At 38.6% G+C, this 26,247-nt stretch overlaps 1 protein-coding gene and 1 long non-coding RNA gene across 4 annotated transcripts; one reads left to right on the forward strand and one right to left on the reverse strand.

Annotated features, from left to right (window-relative positions):
* Positions 1-306: 306 nt before the first annotated feature.
* LOC103429387 (long chain acyl-CoA synthetase 1) lies at positions 307-19,780 on the reverse strand. 3 transcript variants are annotated; one of them, XM_029108685.2, is made up of 21 exons: positions 19,703-19,780; positions 16,515-16,573; positions 13,831-13,998; positions 13,647-13,710; positions 13,448-13,537; positions 13,285-13,341; positions 13,094-13,142; positions 12,899-12,975; positions 12,750-12,789; positions 12,580-12,674; positions 2,871-3,038; positions 2,649-2,759; positions 2,428-2,515; positions 2,261-2,327; positions 2,112-2,187; positions 1,897-2,014; positions 1,389-1,634; positions 1,155-1,294; positions 883-1,065; positions 672-791; positions 307-567 (listed from the first exon to the last, which is right to left on the reverse strand). In XM_029108685.2, exons 3-21 carry the CDS (start codon positions 13,974-13,976, stop codon positions 514-516), a joined length of 1,989 nt encoding a protein of 662 aa, XP_028964518.2. In that variant the 5' UTR covers positions 13,977-13,998; positions 16,515-16,573; positions 19,703-19,780; the 3' UTR covers positions 307-513. The 3 variants fall into 3 exon arrangements, with proteins under 3 accessions (XP_028964518.2, XP_070660844.1, XP_028964517.2); XM_070804743.1 differs by lacking the exons at positions 16,515-16,573; positions 19,703-19,780 and adding an exon at positions 14,213-14,255; XM_029108684.2 differs by lacking the exons at positions 16,515-16,573; positions 19,703-19,780 and adding an exon at positions 14,100-14,240.
* LOC139187992 (uncharacterized) lies at positions 17,117-19,759 on the forward strand. Its single transcript, XR_011571052.1, has 2 exons — positions 17,117-18,615; positions 19,304-19,759. It is a non-coding gene; the product is annotated as an uncharacterized lncRNA (long non-coding RNA).
* Positions 19,781-26,247: the final 6,467 nt, after the last annotated feature.

The following is a 26,247-nucleotide window of genomic DNA, read 5'->3' on the forward strand; positions in this document are numbered from 1 at the left end:
TGTAAAGTTGAGATGAGTTTTAGCATAATTGCAGTAACATTCTGACTATATTATAGCGTAACAACAAAAGCTCGAAGAATACAAAATTACGTAACAAGTAGCATCCAAGTTCATGATCAACGCATTGTTAAAAGGGAGTTTTAATAAAAAGCTCCCGCTACTGTTCACTTTAATGAAAAATCATATTTTTACTCTAAAAAATCAATCCTATTACTATTCACTTACAACACCTTTTTGTCAATTCCTTTAAAACTCAAAGTTTTTAAGCTCTTTTCATTAGTTTTCCTTTATTAAAAAAAAAATTAATTATCACTCTAACACAACAGGATTAAAACTCATTAAAATGCCATCAGCAGTTCGGTATGCATACATAATACATAAACACACATACACACATACACACACACATCTATATATATATATATATGGAGCTCCTATGTTATACTGGTGATGATGACACTCGGAGAACCGCCACACATATGCCTCCCTACTGATTTCAACAATTCTACGACGTTAATTACTAAATTTTCGTCCATCCAGGGTATTGTAGAGTTGATCAATTTGAACCTGCATGTAAAATGCTTCGTTGTCAGTTGCTTTGCACTTGGTAATTAGCAATTAACTGTAATTTCGCAAGTGCGAAAGAGGGAACATATATGCAGTATGTATACCTGGTAATACTTGAGCAAGTGATTTCGTTTCTTCTTCAATGTTGCAGTCACCAAGTCTCTTTCCATGTCGAAGGGCCGAGGTTCTATGATGATTCCCTTGATGTATTGAAAGCCACTCAGCTGTTCGAGAACAAATCAAATGACACTAATCAAACACCTCATCTTGAAAATATTGGTTTAGTTTTTAATTAATTAAGATTCTTATAATTACCTTGTTCCTCTCAGCTATTAACTTAAGCTCAGCCATAATGTGATCTTTTAGCTGATCAAGAGAACAAAGATCCGAAAAGGAACCCATGTGACCGTTCAAATAAGCCCACTTCTTGGCGGTCTCTTCTTCCGGTACCACCACTGCAACAATCATCGACTTGAAGCTGTTTCCGTAGACCCAAATCTTCAAAAAAAGGAAGAAGAAAGCAGCCTCATTGAACAGCACGTTAGCATAAGCTCGTGAAACATACATGTAAAGAATTAGATGCTTACATCTTCAATAATAGAAGCAACGCCATAAACATTTTCCAAGTACTCAAGTGCAACATACTCTCCTTGTGAGAGTTTGATAAGATTCTTCTTCCTATCGATAACCTTGATGACTCCGTTCGGAAGTATTTCCCCTATGTCACCTGAGAAATGTTGTATGCCCCATCAATACATATATTTTTTCAATCAAATTATATTACTGGAAAAGGATTAATTATGATCATTAAATTAATTAACCTGTGTGGAACCAGCCATCTTTGATGGCCTCTCTTGTTAATTCAGGATTTTTGTAGTAGCCAGCAAAAACAGTCTTCCCTCTCACACATATCTCACCACACGGATGATCCCCAAGTGGATTGTAGCCCATTTCCGGAACCTCCTCCAGGCGCATCTCATTGTATACAGATACGGTGCCAACAGCACCAACCATGCACATTTCGTCAGGAAAGCCGAGAGTTGTCGGTCCGATAGTTTCTGTCAACCCTGAAAGAATTATCCACAACGCTCTTAATTACTTGAGCTAAAGTCCCCGTATTCCTATTTAGCTATATATGTCCAAACAAGATATATTCACGACATTATCCTATACATTAACTGGGACTTATTCTAGCTAATATTACCAAGGAGATTAACTTAGCTAAATTTCTTCTTAGAAAGGGATTTACAACTTAATCTAAAGCGTAGTAGATTTATGTATGCTTAATTTTCATAAATACTGTTTACTGCTAAAAACAGAGTTCTTTACCATAGCCTGTGACTACGAATGCGCAGCAGGTAACTCGCAAGAATTCTTCGATCTCAGAGCTCAAGGGTGCACCTCCAGATATTATAAGTCGAAGTTGACCACCCAACCTAGCTTTGACCTAAAAACGTTAACAACATAAGGTAAGACTATTGTTGTGTGCGGATATTTCCCTTTGAAATAAAAGTTATTAATCAGATGAAAAATAAAAATACAACCTTTCTGAAGGCCAGCAGATCCGCTATGGGCGATGCGTATTTGTTTTTATACCCCCTATTCATCCAAGCAAGTTTGCTGTATAACAAAAGAAAGATGTTAGCTTCGAACGTAAGTGATGTACAATTAATAAAGTTGGAGGCCTACTTACTATTTGTAGAGAATGTCAAAAATCTTCCTTCTTCTTGGATTAAGCTCTAGCACTGCTTTCTTTATACCTGAAATACAGGTGAGTTTGAATTATTACACATATCTGAAATCCGCAAAAATGTATAGTTTAATTCTGCAGGCAGACAGAAAAGCAAAACTTCTTCCTGCCTTCATGTATTTTTTCAAAAACTCGAGGTACCCCAGCAAGAAGCGTTGGCTTTAACTCCACCATGTCATCCCTCAGTGCATTAAGATCCTTCAATTAGAGAATCAATGCAAACATAATTAACAGAGTTGGGAAGTTTATGGTAGGATTTTTCGTTAAGATGATATATGAAGGATTTGTTTTATAATCTCCCAACAAGATACAAAAAACTCAGGTAGCATACCCCATGATAATAGCCAACAGCAGCACCATTGCGGAAAAAATACTCCTCAATCACGCGGTCGAGGATATGAGCCAAGGGAAGGAAAGATAGATAGACATCATCCCCTGTCATCTACTCAACATCATAAATTAATGCACAAGTCATTATAACAGAAATTATTATGAGCTAACAAGGTAATTAGGTACCGCTTGAAAAAGACAGGAAATGGTAACACATACTTACCTTGTCTTCAAATTGTTCCATAAAGAGATCAATCCCTCTCACTCCATATGCAACATTTTCATGTGTTATCACAACTCCTTTAGGATCTCCGCTGGTGCCGCTTGTGTACATAATGCCAGCAATATTATCTGTCGTTGGTGGAACAATCTCCGACGGATTTTGTTTACCCTGAAAACAAAAAACTCTATTCATAACTGGGTGAAAAAGCGAAAGGAGTAGCAATTAAAAGAAAACATTGCTAGTATTGGTCTATTTCAAAATAGTGCAAGGGTTCCTTTCCTTGTTGCTATGAAACTGTTGACTCTAAAAACTACCAAGCCTACGTGGCGCACAGGCCGAGTAATCTACGAGCTAACTACGTCCTTCGGTGAATGCGGGGTGTGCCAACTCGTCGGCCGAGGAGTAAAATTTGTTGATGTTGCGTTGGGTGCGCAATTGACTTCTGCGTCTTGCGATTGCGGCCGAGGAAGGAACAAGTCTCGACCTCTTGGGTTCTCGAACCTGAAGACAAGGCTACTATTCTTATGAAGTTCACAAATCGTCGTCGTCGGATTCGGTCACAGTGATGGTATTCGTCAGAGTAAACTCACACCGAATCGACACCAAAGTGTAAGAGCACAAATACTCAAAGCGGATATAAGTCTTAATAGTGAACGTGGTTCGGCCGTTTGAATGCCGAACTCTAAATCCCACTTGAGAGTATCCAATCATAAAATAACCCAGCGTGCAATGCGCCGAGCTCAGTAAGCTGTAACACCTCACTTCGCCAAGAAGGCTAATGAGGTGACCTCGATCAATAATGATTCGGAAATCCTTCTCGACCGAGACTTGGATAGGTAACCAACCGTCCTCGCCGCAGTATTGTTGATGCCAACGGAAGATGCTGCGAGATCGGCTGATTCTATGACGACAGAGCTATCTATGCCGACTAAAGATATCACCGGTTGCTTTCACAGTGTTGTTGATGCCAACGGAAGATGTGTCAGCGAAAAGGGAAAATAAAAAATCTCAAAGTTGTTGAGAGAGTTTGCGCTGGGCAATTGTGTGTTGAATTGGAAGGGGTTGAACAATGCACAGCCGCTTCTATTTATAGCATCAGATACTTCCTAAGTAAAGTTAATCCGAGTAGTTAAACCCTACTCGGATTAGGACTTCTTCTTCTAATCAAACACCATCTCGAGTACTCCTACTCCCATCAGGATTTTGGACCTAACCTTTCTATCAGGCCGTATTCAAAATGTGTCTCGACCTCCTCATCTCACCGGGACTCCTTATTGATCGGATCATATTTATATATATTTTTACTTCAAATTCACTCGTCTTTTCTTAGTTAGTTCCTTATATTTTTGAGCTATTTACGTTATTTTTGTGTTTATAGGATCTGTTATGCAAAGAAAATAAAAATAGCACAAATGAGTTTTAAATAATAAACAGAAAGAAGGAATAAAATATTAAAAGGAGCTGCCTTTGCAGCTGGAGGAAAGCAGGTCAGCAAGGGACAAACAAAAGGGGGAATAATAGCATAGACGAGGAAAGAAGACAGTGGGAAGGTAGTGGAACAAAAAGAATGGCAGAAAATAAGATGAAGTGGACAGAGTTAGGTGAGATAGAAGAAGAATAATAAGGGGGAGAAAGCGTGCAGGAAGAGGGGGACAGCGGAAAGAAGGGGGGAGTCCACACAGACAGAAGTCGGAGTGAGGGAAAGGAAAGAGCTGCCTTTGGGCAGAGTGAAAGAGGGCGAGGGAAGAGAGGTCAGTACGGGGGGGGGGGGGGGGGCAAGTCAGGGACTTGCCAAGAGAGGAAAGAGGAGGGCTGCCTTTGGCAGCGTGAAAGACAAGCACAGAGGGCGGAAAAGAATAAAAGAAGTCAAAGGGAGAGCAGGCGCGGGGGAACGTGGAGAGAGGTCAGACGGGATAAGGCAGCGTGAGAATAGGAGAGAGGGGAGACTGACAGAAGTCAGGGGGAGAAAGAGACCAGCAGAAACCGCGGGCTGAGAGAGAGAGCACAGAGCACTGTGCTCAAGAAAACAGAAATAAAATATAGAGGGAAGGCGCGCAGAAAACACACGGAACAGAGAGGACTCGGACTGGCGAGCAGCGTGAGCCTCGGGGAGGAGAAAAAGAGAAGCAGCAAGCTGCCTTCTCTCTCGGTTAAATCCTGCCAAAATTTGATGTGAGAATTACTTGACACACAAATTAAACCCTCTTTTTGACAATTGTAGTATAGATGTAAGTAGGGTATCGTTCTAGGCCGGGGATTAGGAGGGATTGCTAATCTATCCTAAATTAATTTAAAAATATTAAACAAGACTCAAGGACACAAAACTAGGCTAAAAACTCTAATAACTCGAAACACACTTAGAATGACTCAAAATAATGAAAACAATCAAATTTTGCACTAGGAACTGAAATGGACGGAAATTGAATTAAAAGACTAACAACAATGAAAACTAACTAAATAATATAATTTAATAATGGGGGTAGTTTGGTTTTGACGAGAAGTAAATTAAACTTAAATAAATTACAGAATTAACAAAAGCATGAAATTAAGGTGAAATGATAAGTGACGGATTAGCTAGAGGGTTCTTCTCCACACATGACACATATGCAACCTAAATTGATTTTCAGTTGTTCTTTCAATAAATTGTAAATCTCAACGCCCCAAATTAACCGTGAATTGCACTAATTAACCCTCAGTTTTTCCACAATGTTATTGGGTTGGATGATTGCATACGACAACCCAGAACATTCCCTACAAGTTCCCTACATGAATTGCATAATAGAGATACAAGCAAGAATCATTAAGTTCTATGAAAAACATAAGCATTGACGAGGCACTCGTTACTATGATTTGCATGAAACTTATGCCAAGAATTTACTTAACGTGATTGTGACTAGCAACCTTCACTACTTGTGAATATAAGTTCATAACGATTAGGTGAAATTCACTTATATTCTAGCATCAAATTCATGCATGTAAATTAAGTATGCATCCTTAATCGACATACAAAAATAAGTTATAAATCAAGCAGTTAAGCAAATTAAATCACAACTCAGAAATCACAACTGAAGGTAATCAATTCATATTACAAATATATTCATGGCTTTGAATTAACCTCTAGCCAAAATAAATTTAATTACACATTATTAAAACAGAAATAAAGTGAATTTTACTTTTGATATTTGATTTTAGGTACAAATGGAGCGAGACATGGCACTTGCGACCATTCAAGCTCAATTGGCACAGCTCACTGCTCAATTGACTCATAATGCCGAACGGACCACAATGCCAAGTGTCCCTACACTTGATGTGCCCTATGGGCAAGGATATCAAAGTCCTCAATTTTCTGCCAATGAAGATGCTTGGGGTTATCAAGGCTATGATCAACCAAGCAACAACTAGTTTTCCAACGCTTACAATTCGGCTTGGAGAGATCATTCAAATTATATGTGGGGGGAACCTCAACAATTCCAACAAGAGGGATATTGGCAGCAAGAGGAGGATTTCTATTCAAAACCTATGCAATATGCTCAATCAAACTCAGGTTCGTCAATAAATTATAATCAAATTTTTGATGAATTAAATTCTTTGGTGCAGGGCTCACAAAATCAAGCCAAGGAGGCTCAACAAGATGGATATTGGCAGCAATCTGAGGAGTTTTATTTAACGCCTATGCAGCCACCACCGCATACCCCACAACAATTCCAATCAAATTCAAGTATGTCCATGGATAGTGATCAAATTCTTCAAGTACTAACCTCTTTGACGCAGGACCAACAAAATCAAGACAAGAAGTTGGATAAATTGATGAGTCAAATGGGAGAGATTATGGAATTCATGGTACAAATTCAAGAGCAAAGTGAACTCTCCAGCTCAACTGTTGAAAATTCGAAGGAAGATTTTGAAATCCACGATGCCATCACTTTGGAAGGTGACATGAAGGATGAAGCCGTCCCAGAACCATCCAAACACAGCCCGAACATAGATGAATTGCTGCTGCAAGCAGAAGAGGAGGAGGACGACCTGGGCAGTTTAGAAGAATTCTTACTGCAAGCTCCTCAAATCCCTATGTCATCCAACTCAGGTGAGGGAGTTCTAAATTCACTTCATTCTAATGATATTCCTCCCAATGTCCTTTTTCCTAGCAGGTTTTTGATTCCCAAGCAAGAAGAGAGTGAAAAAGACATTGTGGAAGCTCTTCCAAAGGTACAAAAGGATATTCCAATTCTTGGTGCAACAAAGCAAGTTCTAGATCGTGTTGAATATTTCAAAGGCCTTTGTTTCCCAAGAAGAACGATTCAAGAGAATGAAGTGGTTGAAGCAGATCAAGAATTCATCCAAGGGGCTGTGCATGAGACAATCAAGCCCAAAGCAGTTGAGTTTGATGACCCGGGACAAGCCACAACCATCATAGTAAACTTGGCCAAGTTCAAAATCCCAGAAATGTTCAAAGATGTGGTGTTTGTCATTGAGTTTGTGTCGGAAAAAGAAAGTAAGCCATCTTCTCCAATTTTAATTTTTATTTATACTAACATTTTTCTGATTTTGATGATTCAGGCACCCACTCTTGAATTTAAACCATTGCCGAATCATTTCAAGTATCACCTCCCATTAAAAGATAAATTCCATGCTTTGGAGCCGAAGGGAGTTTAAAGGAAAGATTCGTCCAGCTAAAGACGTTAAATCAAGCGCTTCTTGGGAGGCAACCCAAGCATTCAACGAAGGGAGACTTTGGAATCGCTAACCAAATCAGATTTGAATTCTTACACCCTTATCTTTACTGCTTTCATTTTGTTTTGTTTAGTTAGTTGTGTTATTTGGTTAATTTCTGTAAGTTTGTGTTATTTAGTTTAAGTGTGGGGGAAGGTTAACCAAAGTCTTTCTACATTAATTTACATATAATTTAAAAAAAAAAAAAAAAAAAACATAAAAGTAAAAATATTTTACAATGATGTGTAAACTAATAGCATTCATTGGTCAGGTGGTGCTTCAGTAGTCGGCGGTGCTTCAACAGTCGGCGGGGCCACAGAAGGAGGAGGCAACAGAGGTTGATCAGTTGGAGCTTCATTACGCGATGCCGCTCCAGAAGACGAAGGCAGATGCGGTTGGAACAAACCCACAAACCTTCGGTGATCAAGTAAAATCTGACCATCATTTTCCTGCAGCTGGTCAATTTTCCTCTTCATGTTTGTGGCATAACTGTGTGCAAGCTTATGCAATTGTTTATTTTCATGCTTGAGTCCTCTAATCTCCTCTTTGAGACTCTGTATTTCAGCCACCAACGATTCAACGTGACGGGTTCGGGCAAATAGGCGTTGGGCCATGTTGGACACGGAACCGGCACACTGCACGCTAAGAGCCAGAGACTCCTTAACCGCCAATTCATCAGATCGTCTAGCGAGCAGTCTGTTATCTCTGGGGGTGACAAGGTTCCGGGCCACCACTGCAGCGGTCATGTCATTTTTCATCACCGAATCCCCAACGGTGAGAGGACCAGTAGGGGATATGAAAGATGGGCGCCATATGTTGTCTGGTGAGGGCGGAGCTGCCTCTTCACCAATGTTCAAGTCAAAACGACAATCGGAAGGGCCAGACATTTTCTGAAGGTGGTGAAGAAAGAAGAGAGTCGGACTGATTAAGATTTTGGAAGTTTACAGGAGGGAGTGTTTACAGGATGGAGCTCAAGTGTGTTGTGGAACAAAATTAACGCCTCTATAAAAAGAAGAAATCAAAGAGGCGCTCCTCAGAGAAGCGTCCTCTCGCAAATCAAAGAGTCGGGGCTCCTTTCTCAAACGCCTGATTCTTTTCTCAAAAGAGGAGTTTCCTTTCTCAAAAGCCGGATTCTTTTCTCAAAAGAGGCGTTTCATTTCTAAAAAAATGGGCTTGCTCAGAAACCACGAGCCGAAACCCGGATTTCAAAAGATCAATTTGTCTAGACGTGTCGTCACTCGTCACATGCAACTTGCAGCTTTACGGAAATTACGGGCAGCTTTGTCAGAAAGCGCGTAATTTGTACTATTCATCCATCCACCGGCTACCGACAATGAGTGAGGGAATAGTTCCGGTTGTGAAGAAAAGTCCTATAAGTATTTGCCTTCGCCTTCCACAGCAAAGGCACACCCTCTCAGCACTTCTTCATCTCCGAGAATGCATTCCCAAAGAACCCTCTCGTGTCACACTGTATTCCTCATTCCCTGGGATACCCCTGCAACCAACCCATCCAGAGCAAAAGTATTTCATATCATAAAGGTTGAAAGCAAGAGTATCTCATATCATGCATTCTCCATGTCCTTTTCCTTGTCTTTGTTCTAACCTGCAGGACATGGAGAAATTGCTCTCGAGTACTCGTCTTCCACTGCTGATGTATTTCCAAAGAAGCTGCCACATCTACCTGAAGAACAGATAAGGCAAGCGAAAATGATACCAGCAGCATGTGGAGACAACGTACAGAAGAAACAAGCAGAGAAGAATGCAGCTCGTACAATCAACCCAGCACAAGGAGTCCGAGCTGAAGAACTAGAGAAGCTGCCACATCTGCTTGGAGAACAAATAAGGAACTGCAACATCACCAAAGAGCAAAGCTTCGCCGTACAATATCATCAAATCATCACTTGCAAGTAAAAAGCTAAGTGTCACCCCGTTCAAGAGGAAAGCTGTGGAAAGTCAACAAGCACGACCAATGATCACTTATTAGTTCTATTCATCGTCTTTTATCGTGATTTTCAATTTTTCGTTTGCAATATTTTCTTGTGTTATTTAACTGAATTATTTCTTTTCTTTGCAGGAACTTTTGGTTATTTCCACCCTTGAAGTTGATTGCAGAATTTTAGCTTGGGGGTCATCGCTTGATTTTACTGCAAATTAGGGAAGTTTTCAGTCCAATTGTTTTATTTTGTTTCTTATTATTTATTTATTTTATTTTTATTTGCATTATAGTGTTTTCTGACATTGGGGACAATGTCCAGTTTAAGTTTGGGGGTAAAGAGTATAAAAAATGACCAAATTGAAATTTTTTGTACCTTCAAACTACGAACTGGTTTCATTTGTTTCTGTGTTGTTGCTTTTTGTTTTCTTAATTAGTTTTGTTTTCATTAAAAAAAAAAAAAAAAAATTTGTCTTGTTTTCCTTATTGTTTTGAATTAGATTTTTGTTAGTTTCCCGACCCAATGATATAATTGGATCAAATTTGAACCATGATCATCAAGAACTTGGTTAACATGTGTTTTGTGAAATTCCTAATTCTCTTGTTAGTTTTGTACATGTTTGATCATCTTTGAAAAACCAAATGCACATAGCCTTGTTAATGTGAAACTAAAGTATGACTTAAAGCTTCATATGTGAATTTAGTGACCATATACATCCTATGTGAGTTTTTGAGCCTATTGAAAGTGTGTGCATTTTTCATACACTCCTATTCTTTCATGTGTGATGAACTTATGTGAGATACATCTCTAGAACTTGCGTAACGATCTTTCGAAATGTTTGTCATTGATTGCATGAACTTGGAAATGATAGAGGCATTAGGTTTACCACCATGGCCCAAATAACCATGTTTCCCAAAGAAAAATGATATCATTAGATTGCCAATTTGAGCCGTGTATGTTGAGCCTTTTATTTCTTATCACCAGATATGTCTACCCTTATACCTGAAACATTTTTCCTTACCCTTTCCAAGCGAGCAATGCGAGATTGTCTTATGAGAAATGTTTGTGAAGTACTTTGAAGGTGTTTGGCAAAAGAATAAGTGTGGGGGTATTTCATGTTTGTATTAAAAAAAAAAAAAAAAAAAAAAAAAAAAAAAAAAAGAAAAAGAAAAAGAAAGATTGTATACAAAGAAAATAAAAAGTTTTTCAAGTTTCAGTTAAGGGTGTGGTTGGAGGTGCTAGAAGAATCGCTGGAAAGATTGAGTTCTTATAAATCTAAACAAAAGAATTGCTTGCAATGTAGCTTGGAACTTGTGTTTTCCTATTCTTTCGTTTCAATAACCCTATCCCTAAGCCTCATTACATCCAATAAAAGTCCTCTTGATTTAAGTTTTGCAATTATGATTGTGGAGATGAGATCTTTATGCAAGCTTATGGTAGAAATTTCACATTTGATTCTTTGAGCGAAACACATTAAAACTAAACACATGTGTGATTGAGTGCATATCCCGTGAGAAGGTCGCTAGTTTGCATATGATGATTTTAAAAATAAAAACTTGAAATTGCATTAGCATGGCTATCTCACACACTACACTTCAAGGATGATTTAAAGATTATTGCTAATATTTGAATAAGGAAGATGAACTTGGATTAGTTCCTTGATGCTAGCTATGGTTCTTGATGATTTGTTTTCTTGAATGAAATTCTATGAGGGTCACATAGGGGGAAACTAATGTTTTTCATGTTATTACTTTTTCATGTTTTCTTTGTTTTGCTCGAGGACTAGCAAAAGCTAAGTATGGGGGTATTTGATCGGATCATATTTATATATATTTTTACTTCAAATTCACTCGTCTTTTCTTAGTTAGTTCCTTATATTTTTGAGCTATTTACGTTATTTTTGTGTTTATAGGATCTGTTATGCAAAGAAAATAAAAATAGCACAAATGAGTTTTAAATAATAAACAGAAAGAAGGAATAAAAAATTAAAAGGAGCTGCCTTTGCAGCTGGAGGAAAGCAGGTCAGCAAGGGACAAACAAAAGGGGGAATAATAGCATAGACGAGGAAAGAAGACAGTGGGAAGGTAGTGGAACAAAAAGAATGGCAGAAAATAAGATGAAGTGGACAGAGTTAGGTGAGATAGAAGAAGAATAATAAGGGGGAGAAAGCGTGCAGGAAGAGGGGGACAGCGGAAAGAAGGGGGGAGTCCACACGGACAGAAGTCGGAGTGAGGGAAAGGAAAGAGCTGCCTTTGGGCAGAGTGAAAGAGGGCGAGGGAAGAGAGGTCAGTACGGGGGGGGGGGGCAAGTCAGGGACTTGCCAAGAGAGGAAAGAGGAGGGCTGCCTTTGGCAGCGTGAAAGACAAGCACAGAGGGCGGAAAAGAATAAAAGAAGTCAAAGGGAGAGCAGGCGCGGGGGAACGTGGAGAGAGGTCAGACGGGATAAGGCAGCGTGAGAATAGGAGAGAGGGGAGACTGACAAAAGTCAGGGGGGAGAAAGAGACCAGCAGAAACCGCGGGCTGAGAGAGAGAGCACAGAGCACTGTGCTCAAAGTTGTTGAGAGAGTTTGCGCTGGGCAATTGTGTGTTGAATTGGAAGGGGTTGAACAATGCACAGCCGCTTCTATTTATAGCATCAGATACTTCCTAAGTAGAGTTAATCCGAGTAGTTAAACCCTACTCGGATTAGGACTTCTTCTTCTAATCAAACACCATCTCGAGTACTCCTACTCCCATCAGGATTTTGGACCTAACCTTTCTATCAGGCCGTATTCAAAATGTGTCTCGACCTCCTCATCTCACCGGGACTCCTTATCACACCAGGATTTCTGTTAACGGCAGAACTTCCCCCGCCTCTTCCTTATCCAGGCCATTCCTTTTCCTACTAGGATTCAAACGACCCTAACCATGCGGCCCATGAACAAGACGACCCCTAGCAGTTTTTAAATAAATCCTTCCGAGCCGAGAATGATTCTACACTCGGCCCAAACCAATATTTTGGGCCTAAACAGAAACACAAAAGAAAAAATAAAAATAGTTATGCTGGTTAACATAGAGAAACCAACCATCTCCGTGAACTCATTCCATGAGTACGGTTTTATCCCAATCTGCACTGATTTGTTCTTCTCTTCATCCGTCATTGAACTGAAGCAGACCATAGCTGTAAACACAAACAAACTCAGCACAAGGTCTTTGAGCAGATGTAGGGAACATGAACTAATCCAGTCATTCTTACCTTTTATTCGTTTAGAAGATGTAGAATCAAGTTTCAGTAGCTGCAAAGTAAAGAAGTTGTATCAAATCAGAACCATCTAGTGCTTGTGAAAATGATTATGTGGAATTTAAGATTTGATAAAAATGCAGATCGAGATATTTGTTTCTCACTTCTTTCACTTTCTTATCTTGGACAAAAACAACGTCAAGCTCTGCGTGATCTATAATAAAGTTTACAGCTCCTGGACCTGCATCAACACATTCCTGATCACTTGAGAGAAGTTCAACTGAATCTCTTGACATCAATGAACCCCTCCAAACAGCAAGTAAAAAGAATCACTGTGATTATTTACGAATATTAATTACCAAGGGTATCGTAGAGAGGCACGCAAATCAAACTGTGAGCATTACAAGCCTACAGAAAATTTAAACAAGTTGATCATCACATGGTTGATCATACAAATCAAACATAATGAATAAAACATAAATATATATACACACATATATAAGAAATTAACAAATGAAAAAAGAGATTGAAGACGAAACCAAACACCAACCTCCATTGCCATAATCCACTGAGGACAATTTGCACCATAAATCCCAACCCGGGAACCCTATTCCGTCGTCAAATCCAAAAACGAGACTAGTTTCAGTTTTCAAAATCAACAACCACTGACTACTCAAATTGAAATCCCCTTGAATTATATTATGTGAACTTACAGGTTCAACACCGGATAATCGCAATGCAGAACCAACATCCAGAACTTCGTCATAAACCTCCTTGTATGTTTTCCAAGTGTAAGGCCCTGGCTAAAGAGCATACACAGTAATAAAGTCAAAACTCAGTTTCCATTTTTTACTGGATGTGATGGTGGTAAATTATCAGTGCATTACTTAAAAACTTTAAAATGTACTTCACCTTCCCATCAACCATTTTACGCCATCCAAGCATTCGATTTCCAGGATACTTCTGGACAGATAGACTGCGCATCAAGATTGTCAAAGAAATGAACTATTAGAAGGTAACTAATGTAGTAAGCGTCTAATCAAATTACACACGTTCAAGTAAATCTGACATACTATAGGTAGAGAATTGAAAGTACCTAAAGAGGTCCCAAGATGAATTAATTTGGCGATCAAGCGGAGGAAAATCATTTTGGGCGAGTAAATTACGGTACACTGGACCGAGTGAAGGCTTGCCATCCTTGCCTTCTCTTCCTTCCTCCACTGCAACGGAGAAAATCTTCATTCTTTTTCGGTTTTCAAGAACCCTGAACGTATGAGTTAACAGTCAGCCGAAAAGTCCAGACACAAAGTACCATATGTGATGTGAACTTATGTGTGAAAATAAGCCAAGCTCTCGAGTTCAAACATTTATCTTCCCCATAATCGTAGCTTAGAGTAGTAATATCCATTCTAATCAAAGAACAAAAAACTTCAAGAAGTCCAAACAGAATTTAAGAAGATTGAAGAAGCACTATATACTTGTCAAGAGTCTAAAGCATCCAAAATCAACGGTCAATTAAACCAAACCAAGAGTCATCATTTTAGAAAATGAGGTGGTAACGTAAGGAAAAGGATCCTCGCCAGATTCTTTTCCTAGGGATCCGGAGGATCCGTGATCATGACCGTTCATCTTACATCGTGCGGTCAGAAATCATTTGAAATTTAAAATTTAAAATTAAATATAAATAGTACCTAACAAAAAATAACTCTATGATATATAATTAACGACCATGATCACAAGATCCTCTGGATGGCCGATAAAAGGATCCGGCCGTAACGTAAAGCCACGGAAAATCAGCCACCTTTTGACAAAGCCCTCCGAGATTCAGGCACATAAAAGTACGAGACGAAAAGTACAACTAATTTTTCTTCAAAAAAAAAAGGTACAACTAATTAAGTAGCGACTTTGATTAAGGTTTTTTTTAGCAGAGTGAGGCGAATGTATAGGGAAGCAAAAGATTACGACTAGCTATAACTTCACCAACCAAAAAAATTAAAACAAAAGTAAAAGCAAGGTATTAAATATCGGTAATATCGGAAATATCGGTAGTCCAAAAACACGGAAATATCGATGGAAATATCGGGATAATATCGATATCGATAAAAATTACATAGAAACCACGGAAATTGTAAGAAAAACTTGGAAATTTTTATTGAAACTTTGCAGGATGTTTATTTAGTCAATTATCTATTAGTTTATCACAAAAAATTGGAAGGAAATGCATTGCATGATGGATTTAACATTATCAAGTTGATTATATAGCGAGCTGACAAACATTGTGAGTGTAGAAAATATGTAGTAATTAATGAAAGAAATCTAAACACACCATAATCATTTATATATAATTTTTAATCAATCTTGTTGTACAATTTTCTATTAAAAAATTATTTTTATTTTTTCTTTTCACATGGTGCAGCACATCATTCCAAAACCCTTTTTTTTTTAATTATTATTGCTTCTTCTTCTTTTGTTTTTTTTTGGCAAACATTTTTCCTTCTTGTTTTCAGATGGTGCCAACGCACCACCACTTTTTCTTCTTCTTTTCAGATGGTGCCAACGCACCAATCCAAAACCCTTGCTTTTCTTATTCTTTTCAGACACTTCCACTATGTCCTCCCCCTCGCCCTTCTTTTTCTTCTTCCAGACACTTCCACTGTGTCCTCCCCCTCGCCCTTCTTTTTCTTCTTCCAGATCTTTTCAGACACTTCCACCCGTATCCTCCCCCCCCCAACGCACCCCCTCGCCTCTCTTCCAAAAGCCCTTTTAGACCGCCTCGAGAGCCCAGAAATCTCCGACACCCCGCACACCCCTCCCACAGCCGATCGCCATGTCAAGATGACCCATCACGCAGGACTGGGAGCCCGTCGTCATCAGGAAGAACGAAGAAGGCACCCAACGCCGCTCGCCGCTCCGGAGCTGAGATCGAAACCCTCGGGAAAGGTTTTGTGTGTTTCCCCCTTCCCCAATCCCTCGAACCTTCTCCCTCATTCCTCTCCTTGGCAGCTGCGACGACGGGACCTCGGCTGCAGTTGCGACGACGAAGCCTCCGGCGATATTATCGATAATATCGCGATAGTTTGACGAAAACCGTTGGATACCAAAAAAAATATCGTTCCCTTGAAAAACCGATAATATCGACGATATTTCGCCGATATTATCGGCATTTTGTTCCATGAGTAAAAGTAAATAAATGCAATGAAAGAATTTGAGGAAAGCCTTTTGAGCTACTTAACCTAGGTTTTGAGCTAACTTCACCGATCTCCTTTCTTTTTAATAATTAACAATTAACAATTAACAATTTAACCATTAATGCTATCATTAAAAAAAAATAAAATGAAAAAAGAGAGATCTTTTTTTTTAAATACAAATGAATTCATTAAAATTAAAATTAAAAATCACATGCAGATGGACAGGAGAGGGGTTTAGTAAAGCAACACGACAAAGTAGATGATGAGAGCATTGAGAGTTGAGAGACAAAGTAATAATCCTGACAACCGGAATTTAATATGCATCCGATCCAACCAAACATGACGCTACAAACAAAACAAAATTTGGCAGACAAACAAAACCCTTGGCATTTGACCACCCAAACCCATCATTTTAAATACAGATTACTTAACATAACCATTTATAAATACATATATATATGTATGTATGTATATATCGTTATGAAGCGAAATGCACGCCTAAACATAGCTAGCCATGCACAAGACTGGCTAAACTTGCATGCTTTTGTGTGTGTGAGAGAGAGAGAGAGAGAGAGAGAGATGAATTACTTACAGAGAGAACTGGGAGAGGGACGAGTATGGAAGTGAGAGACACCTTCACGAGCGGTGTAGCTTCAAAATATATTTATGAGTATTTATGAGAAAAGGAGAAGGCAATGGGGGTCGTTAATAATTAGTTAGTTGAAATAATAGGTGGGAAGGATGTAGGTGAATAAATTTAGGGGTGTGCTATAAATGTGGATAGCACGAAGGAAATTTTCCATGTTTTGTTTTTTTCCCCTTCAATATTATTATTTTTATCACAACATTTCTTTGGTGTACTAAATTAAACAACATTCAAAGTGAAACATGATATGTGCCCTAAACACGAAAGAAATCATTTTTTTGGGACTTTTGTGTATCTGTTAAGTCTTACGTTAATCAATGACATAACATAATTTTTTTAATAGGCCAATGTCAAGTAATGTTATCAATTAAATGAATAATAGATCTATTTATGGTCAATTAGCTTCAAGCCCTTTGACCATGTTCGGGTGAAAAAAATTTCAAGTTCAAGGAACTGATGCCAAACTAATAAAGACGATCACATAATATTAGACAGTAGGATTAGAAGTGCACAATATATGAGTATTAAAATGGCATGAAAGAGACAATTATGAATAACTCCTTCTAAATAACATAAGGATTTGTAATCACATTTATGGCGCAATTTAATCTCTCCTAAATAACATTTCTTGATTCATTACTTACTAACTCGAGCTCAGTTCCTTAGAACTTGGAAATCCGTCACTCAAGGCCTGGTAATTTTGTTTGTTATGGTCAATATATATCCTACTAATAGATCCGAATGAACCATTTCTCTCAACCGATGACTCACTGAGTCACAGCACTACTTCAAACCTCAAAGTGCAGATGGTCTGCAAAACCTACCCAGATAGAGAGCTTTTATTACTTATTTACCATTGACGTAATGCAACTCGGGGAAGTTGCACCGGTAAAAACCAATAGTCATTACATACGCACCTTAGTTAAGTCACATCCATCACCCAAAAAGACCAAGATAGCTGAATAACTCGACCTTATAATTAGTGTTAATCCTCACCCATTGGTTAACAATATGCAATGATATATGGGTCACATCTTCTTATCCTTTTGGATAAATTAGTTAGTTGCCGGATTTCTTTGTATATACTTAGCAATATGTGTCTGCAAAGTTTAAGCATACTTTCTTGCTTTCGATTATTGTGACGACCCGTCTCTAAATTTATATGTAATTTTTTCCCCGAGTATGTAAATTGACATTTATGTCATTGTGGCCAAAGTGATGTGGATGTGGACGTGGTTATTCAGCTTTAATTAATTTTTCTTGTTATTGTAATTAATTAGTACTCATTGTTACGATCGTGTGAGCATGAATTAGACCCGAATCGGATTTGTAATGAAAAAGTTATGCACAGTTAAAGTTTGTTAACAACGGGTAGAGTTGTACACGTGTGTGTTAATTTATCAGAAATCATTTGAAATTTAAAATTTAAAATTAAATATAAATAGTACCTAACGAAAATTAATCACATGATATATGATTAACGGTCATGATCACGAGATCCCCGGATGGCCGGGAAAATGATCCGGCCGTAACGTAAAGCCACGGAAAATCAGCCACCTTTTGACAAGCCCTCCGAGATTCAGGCACATAATATGCATGACTACTTTCAACTAACTAGTTAAGGCAGAAAAGTACGAGACGAAAAGTACAACTAATTTTTCTTAAAAAAAAAGAAGGTACAACTAATTAAGGAGCGACTTTGATTAAGGTTTTTTTTAGCAGAGTGAGGCGAATGTATAGGGAAGCAAAAGATTATGACTAGCTATAGCTTCACCAACCAAAAAAAAATTAAAACAAAAGTAAAAGTAAATAAATGCAATGAAAGAATTTGAGGAAAGCCTTTTGAGCTACTTAACCCAGGTTTTGAGCTAACTTCACCGATCCCCTTTCTTTTTAACAATTAACAATTAACAATTTAACCATTAATGCTATTGTTAAAAATAAAAAAAAAAAAAAAAGAGAGATCTTTTTTTTTTTTTAAATACAAATGAATTCATTAAAATTAAAATTAAAAATCACATGCAAATGGAGAGGGAGAGGGAGAGGGGTATAGTTAGGGGTGGTTCGGTATGGGATCCCATACCGAAACGCTTGTCCCGATTCCCAAACCAAAAATTTCGGGAATCTCAATTTCAATACCGATCCCAAACCAAATTTTCGGGAATCCCAATTTTCAGGAATCCCAAAATAGTTTCGGGATTTCGGGACAAATCGGGAATCCCAAAATGATTTTGGGCTTTTAGGCTTTTGGGCTTTTGGACTAAAATATTATGTTTTTGGGCTAAAATTGAACCTTTTAACAATTTTGGGCTGCAATCTGCTAAGAAGCCCGTTGCAATATGTGCCAATTGCAAGACTATGTCAATTTAAATGTAGATGCTACAATTGCAAGACTGCCAATCTGGATTCAAATGTAGATGCTACAATTGCAAGACTCTGTCGATTTAAATCATTCATACAGAAATATGTGCAACTATTGAAGCCTTCATTTTCTATGGACTTTGTCGATCTAAATATATATTTAAAAATTAAATAATATATATATTTTTTTTTCGGTTCGGTTTGGGAATACCGAAATCCCAAAAACTTGAGACCGATTCCCGTACCGAAATTTCGGGATCGGTTCGGTATTGGGTACCGAAATTTTTGGGAATTTCGGTTTGGGATTTTTTCGGTTTGGTTTCGGGAATTTTTCGGTTTGGTTTGGGATTTTTGGGATTTTTTTCCAGCCCTAGGTATAGTAAAGCAACACGACGAAGTCGATGATGAGAGCCCTTGACATTGAGAGTTGAGAGACAAATTAATAATCCTGACAACCGGAATTTAATATGCATCCGATCCAACCAAACATGACGCTACAAACAAAACAAAATTTGGCAGACAAACAAAACCCTTGGCATTTGACCACCCAAACCCATCATTTTAAATACAGATTACTTAACATAACCATTTATAAATGCACGTATATATATATGTATGTATATATCGTTATGAAGCGAAATGCACGCCTAAACATAGCTAGCCATGCACAAGACTGGCTAAACTTGCATGCTTTTGTGTGTGTGTGTGTGTGTGTGTGTGTGAGAGAGAGAGAGAGAGAGAGAGAGAGAGAGAGAGAGAGATGAATTACTTACAGAGATAACTGGGAGAGGGACGAGTATGGAAGTGAGAGACAACGTCACGAGCGGTGTAGCTTCAAAATATATTTATGAGTATTTATGAGAAAAGGAGAAGGCAATGGGGGTCGTTAATAATTAGTTAGTTGAAATAATAGGTGGGAAGGATGCAGGTGAATAAATTTAGGGGTGTGCTATAAATGTGGATAGCACGAAGGAAATTTTCCATGTTTTGTTTTTCCCCTTCAATATTATTATTTTGATCACAACATTTCTTTGGTGTACTAAATTAAACAACATTCAAAGTGAAACAGGCTATGTGCCCTAAACACGAAAGAAATCATTTTTTTGCGACTTTTGTGTAACTGTTAAGTCTTACGTTAATCAATGACATGAATAATTTTATTAATAGGCCAATGTCAAGTAATGTTATCAATTAAATGAATAATAGATCTATTTATGGTCAATTAGCTTCAAGCCCTTTGACCATGTTTGGATGAAAAAATTTCAAGTTCAAGGAACTGATGCCAAACTAATAAAGACGATCACATAATATTAGACAATAGGATTAGAAGTGCACAATATATGAGTATTAAAATGGCATGAAAGAGACAATTATGAATAACTCCTTCTAAATAACATAAGGATTTGTAATCACATTTATGGTGCAATTTAATCTCTCCTAAATAACATTTCTTGATTCATTACTTACTAACTCGAGCTCAGTTCCTTAGAACTTGGAAATCCGTCACTCAAGGCCAGGTAATTTTGTTTGTTATGGTCAATATATATCCTACTAACAGATCCGAATGAACCATTCCTCTCAAGTCTCAACCGATGACTCACTGAGTCACAGTACTACTTCAAACTTCAAAGTGCATATGGTCTGCAAAACCTACCCAGATAGAGAGCTTTTATTACTTATTTACCATTGAGTAATGCAACTCGAGGAAGTTGCACCGGTAAAAACCAATAGTCATTACATACGCAACTTAGTTAAGTCACATCCATCACCCAAAAAGGCCAAGATAGCTGAATAACTCGACCTTATAATTAGTGTTAATCCTCACCCATTGGTTAACAATATGCAATGATATATGGGTCACATCTTCTTATCCTTTTGGATAAATTAGTTAGTTGCCGGATTTTCTTTGTATATACTTAGCAATTTGTGTGTGCAAAGTTTAAGCATACTTTCTTGCTTTCGATTATTGTGACGACCCGTCTCTAAATTTCTATGTAATTTTTTCCCTGAGTATGTAAATTGACATTTATGTCCTTGTGTGCAAAGTGACGTGGACGTAGATGTGGTTATTCGGCTTTAATTTATTTTTCTCGTTATTGTAATTAATTAGTACTCATTGTTACGATTGTGTGAGCATGAATTAGACCCGAATCGGATCTGTAACGAAAAAGATATGCACAGTTAAAGTATGTTAACAACGGGTAGAGTTGTACACATGTGTGTTAATTTATCAGTGTTGGAAACACTGTTTTTGATAAGGAGATGGATTTTTGTGTACGACTTACTGTACAAAATTTGAAAACCTTATCATTTTTCTTCTTTGAAATTGACCCGTGTACCCATTCCTCTTACCAATCAGTTCATTTCCTTAATTCCTTCACCCAATCAGATTTTCTTTCTTTTCCACCAATCAGATCACTCTCTTTCCTCTTTGCCCAATCAGAAAGCTCTCTCTCTCTCTCTCTCTCTCTCTCTCTCTCTGTCATCTTCTCCTTTTCTCTCTCCCTCGCCCGTGACTCTCTCCCCTCTGCAACACACACACACACACCATCATCAAAACTTGCAGATTAAACCCAAAAACACCACCATCACACTCATCTCGAACACGAACTCATCCGTACCAACCGATCATGAAATGATCGAGATTTGAACCTCCAACTTGGAGCAACCCGGAGCTCCGACTTAGGTGGATTTTTCCCCGACGAGATTCCGTTCGATTCACACGATTTTGGGAGTCTTGGAAGCTTCTAGGTGACTCCCCGAGGCCATTAGCCTAGTTTTGAAATGGAGCCAACGAGGAGACCCTCAGGTTTGAGACAATGAAAGTAAGGTCGAGAGTGTCGAGTGGATTTTGATCCACTTCCGTCCACGTTTTGGACTTTTAAGAGGTAAAATCTTATTATCCTCTTCCTGGGCTTCAAATCCAAACAAAGTTCGTTAAAAATGGTTAAAAATGAAGAAGTTATGGCGTTTTGAAAATGTTCCAGAAACTGGCAAGCTTTCCCTAGTTTTCGACGAACTAGACAGCGGTGGATGGCAGAAGAAGACCGAAGAAGAAGGGGAATATTTTGTTAAAGTTAACATAATATTCTAACTCCGTTAAACTTAAAGGAATATTCAATCAGATTCTGACGGAATATTCCTTGGAGTCTGTTAGCTTCTATCAATGCGTGGCCCACACGTGTGGCCATGTCTTGGCAACGAGTCCGGCCACCAGTTGACGAGTGGTTGACATGTACGGGTCTGCGTTGTCGAGTAGAATGTTTTCGTATATTTAAACCCTATGTATGAGCAAACTATGGGGGTTTTCCTAGCCTCTTTGTGTATCTGTTAATTAATTAATTATTTTAGTTATTTTACATATAGGAGAAAATTATCCTGAGGAAGTACGAGGTCAAGCAAGGCAAGGAGGCTACGATCCGACCACTTATTAGTGAGTGGGCATTTGTTTTCAGATATATATTTATACATTTTGTCGTACAGATTGCAATAGGCAACTCCGACTTATATGTGACCGCGAATAGCGCCAGTCTTCACATGATTATAGCACTATAACGTATATTATGATTACACCTAGTCCTGTCGTACATGTTGCATTAGGCAACTCCGACTTGTGTGCTAGCATAGATTAATGAGCATCAGTTAGTCATACAGGTTGCATTAGGCGACTCCGACTTGTATGCTAGCATAGATCGATGAGTATATGATTTTATTATGCTACTGTCGAGATATTGTGATTGGCATATTTATGGATTTATTGTTGATTTGAATTGATTTTTGTACTTATATCTAGTATGAATTATAAACCTTTGTTTTTGCCCACTCACCCTTCTATTTTTCGCCCCTCCAAGTCTTAGATAACTGAATTCTCTGTGGCATACGAGGAAACTCCGGTGGATTCTGACATACCTAAATAAATGTAGGGAGCTTTTCCCGGTTGTGTATTAAGCACTTTAATTAGTTTTGACTGCACTACTTATGTCATCTATGCTCTGAACTTTTATGCTTTATAGGTTCTTTCCACTTTTGCGCACTCTTTACTTAGCCTAAATAAATGTTCATTTAGTTTAAATTTATCCATATTTTTATGCTTTACTTTCTTTTTTGGTTACGTCACCTTCGGGTGACGGCCAGCATGCCTCGACTCCGGTCGGGGTGTGTCAGTTTGGTATCAGAGCATAGGTTTGGCAGTTCTGCATCCTTCGTATATGCTATAGGTTCTAATAATTTATGATCTCTTATGTCACAATTATGCCATCTCGTAGAGTGCCACCTATCCCTTCTGAGACTAATTTCCTGATTTTGGGCAACTCGATGAGGCAATCGCCAGCGTCATTCAGTCCACACTTCATTCTCCACATATGACTACCCTAGATACTATGACCCATCTTCAGATAAATAATTTCTTTGGCAATGAGGGACTCGAGAAATCCGAGGTTTGGATCAACCATGTTGAGAAGACTTTCCGAGTTATGCAGGGACAGAAGAATCTTCCAGAGGAGAGATGGGTCAAGACAGCGACTTGGTTCTTCCATCTTGGAGTTGGATCATGGTGGGCTCAAGAGTCATGCCCGTTGTCTACTCAAGATGCCATGAATTGAGATGTTTTCAAGCGTCTATTTGAGGTTAGCTTTACACCTCTAGAGTACAAGGATCGAAAAATAGAAGAATTCACAGAGCTGAAGTAAGGTAAAATGTTAATCACAGAGTACCACCGAAAGTTCACTGACTTATCCCGTTATTGTCCCAAGATCGTTGGGAATCCCAAAGAGATGTTCTATTATTTTAAAAAGGGGACTCGTAAGCGACTGAGTTCTTTGGCGACTTCTACTCCATGCTCTACCCACCAAGAATTCTTTGAGGTTCTGCTTCGTGTTGAAGATTCCAAAAATGCTCCTGATGATGATGATGATGATGATGATACTCAGAGGAATAATAATAAAGGGTAGTCATCTTTTGGCCCTCGAAAGACTCAGAATTTTAAGAGAAGTGGTAATAGTTATGGATCGTCAAGCAGTGGTTCAAGTTCCAATATGCTGCGAAGGGGCGGCAATTCCACCGGTCGTTCACATTTTTAGATACAAAGGAACCCTAGCAATTCTGGTGCTCCGCTCTGTCACAAATGCAATAATCGTCATTATGGTGAATGTAAAAGAGGAAATAGTGGGTGTTATACTTGCGGTCAGATGGGACACAGAGTTACTAAATGTCCTATGAATCAGAAACCTCAACCTCCTACTTTACCACCTATAGTTCCACTCTAGTAGATTCAAGGACCTGGTACCTATCAACAGACAAGTTATGAGGGTGCTTTTCATTATCAGGGTGACATACCCCAACACCAGGGATGAGCATATCAGTACCCGCCTAATGTTCCCTATTACCAGGGCAGCTATCCACAGTACCAAGGGGTTAGCACAATGGTATGCTAAAGGACAATACCAGAATGTTGATGTAGCTTCCAGCAGTGGCGGCTCGACCAGGAAAACTAATCAAACCAACCAAGGTCAAAGTAATCAGGGACGTAGAAACTAGGTAAATAGGGGTTGAAGAGGCAGACAACAAACACAGGGCCGCCTCAACAACATCACATTGCAGGATGCTCAAGGTAACCCCGACTTGATTATGGGTAAGTTGAATGTTTTTGGCCATCTAGCTAGAATTTTAATTGATTTGGGTGCTACTCATTCGGTCATTTCCCATATGTTTGCTCAAAAGTCTCAACCTTACCCCACTCATCTCGGTTATGATTTGGAGTTCTCGATTCCTAAGGGTGAAACTTGTTATGTTAGTTAGGCTCCTTATTTGGAGTTCTCGAGTTCTCGATGCCTCGATAAGGATTGGACACCCTCTGTACTGACCCTATTTCTTTAACTCCTTATCGTATGGCTTTTGCGAAGTTAAGGGAATTAAAAACCCAGCTGCAAGAACTTGTTGATAAGGCATTTATTCAGCCGAGCACTTCTCATTGGGGAGCTCCAATCTTGTTTGTGAGGAAGAAAGACGGAACTTTGAGGCTATGTATCGATTATAGACAGTTGAATCGGGTGACGATTAAAAACCTTTATCCGTTGCCTCATATCAATGATTTTTTTTATCAGCTCTGTGGTGATTGCATTTTCTCGAAAATCAATCTAAGGTCCGGTTATTATCAGTTGAAGATCAGAAGTGATGATGTTTTGAAAACAGCCTTCCGAACTCAATATGGTCATTATGACTTTGTTGTGATGCCATTCGAGGTTAACTAATGCTCTAGCAGCTTTTATAGACCTGATGAATAGGGTATTTCATCCATACTTTGACAGGTCCGTAATTGTCTTCATCGACGACATTCTAGTGTATTCTAAGAACAAGGCTGACCATGTTAGACATTTACGTTAGGTTTTGAAGAAGCTAAGGGAGAATCAAATGTACACCAAATTCAGTAAGTGCCAATTCTGGCTTGATCAGGTGTCCTTCTTGGGACACGTGATATCAACTCAAGGTGTTCTCGTGGATCCTAAAAAAGTAGCAGTAATGGAGAATTGGGAGCAACCTCAGACGGTCATTGAAGTTAAGAGTTTTCTTGGTCTTACGGGCTATTATCGACGCTTTGTGAAAAACTTCTCAACCATAGCCTTGCCTCTGATAAGGTTGACCAAGAAATGAGTTAATTTTGAATGAAGTGATGACTGCGAACATATTTTTCAACAATTGAAGTACCGTCTCACTCATGCATCTATTTTGGCACTTCCCGATGACATTAGGAATTTCGAAATCTATAGTGACGCCTCTCTGAATGGTCCGGGCTGTGTGCTGATGTAGCATAGAAAGGTGCTTGCGTATGCTTCACGACAATTAAAGCCCCATGTGATGAATTACCCTACTCATGATCTTGAATTAGAAACTATTGTTTTCGCTTTGAAGATTTGGCTGCACTATCTTTATGGGAAAACATGTCGAATCTTCACTGACCATAAAAGCCTTAAGTATATCTTTACTCAGAAATAACTTAATCTCCAATAGCGTAGATAGATGGAATTGATCAACGATTATGATTGCATTATTGAATATCACCTAGTCGTGCGAATCCTGTAGCAGATGCTCTCAGTAGGAAATTTCACAGTCGACTCAATGCTCTTTATGCATGTCGTGTTCCTCTTCTCACCAACCTAAAATCTACTAGAACCACTTTGGGAGTGAATTACCAGGGAGCTCTACTTGCCAACTTTCAAATTAGACCAGTTTTATTGGTTCATGTTCTCGAGGCTCAGATGAATGACTTAAAATCCCAGGAGTTAAAACAAGTGGTGTTGAACGGCAATAGGGGAGATCTCAG

Source organism: Malus domestica, chromosome 09 (assembly GCF_042453785.1).
Source record: "Malus domestica chromosome 09, GDT2T_hap1".
Classification (NCBI taxonomy): domain Eukaryota; kingdom Viridiplantae; phylum Streptophyta; class Magnoliopsida; order Rosales; family Rosaceae; genus Malus; species Malus domestica.

What these genes read in the sequence shown, in the direction of transcription:
- LOC103429387 (XM_029108684.2), bottom strand. An exon ending in GGAATGAGTTCACGGAGATG is followed by an intron (nt 3,039 to 12,579) that starts GTTGGTTTCTCT and finishes TTTTGTTTTCAG; the next exon opens with GGTAAACAAAATCCGTCGGA. An exon ending in TGGAACAATTTGAAGACAAG is followed by an intron (nt 2,760 to 2,870) that starts GTAAGTATGTGT and finishes GATGTTGAGTAG; the next exon opens with ATGACAGGGGATGATGTCTA.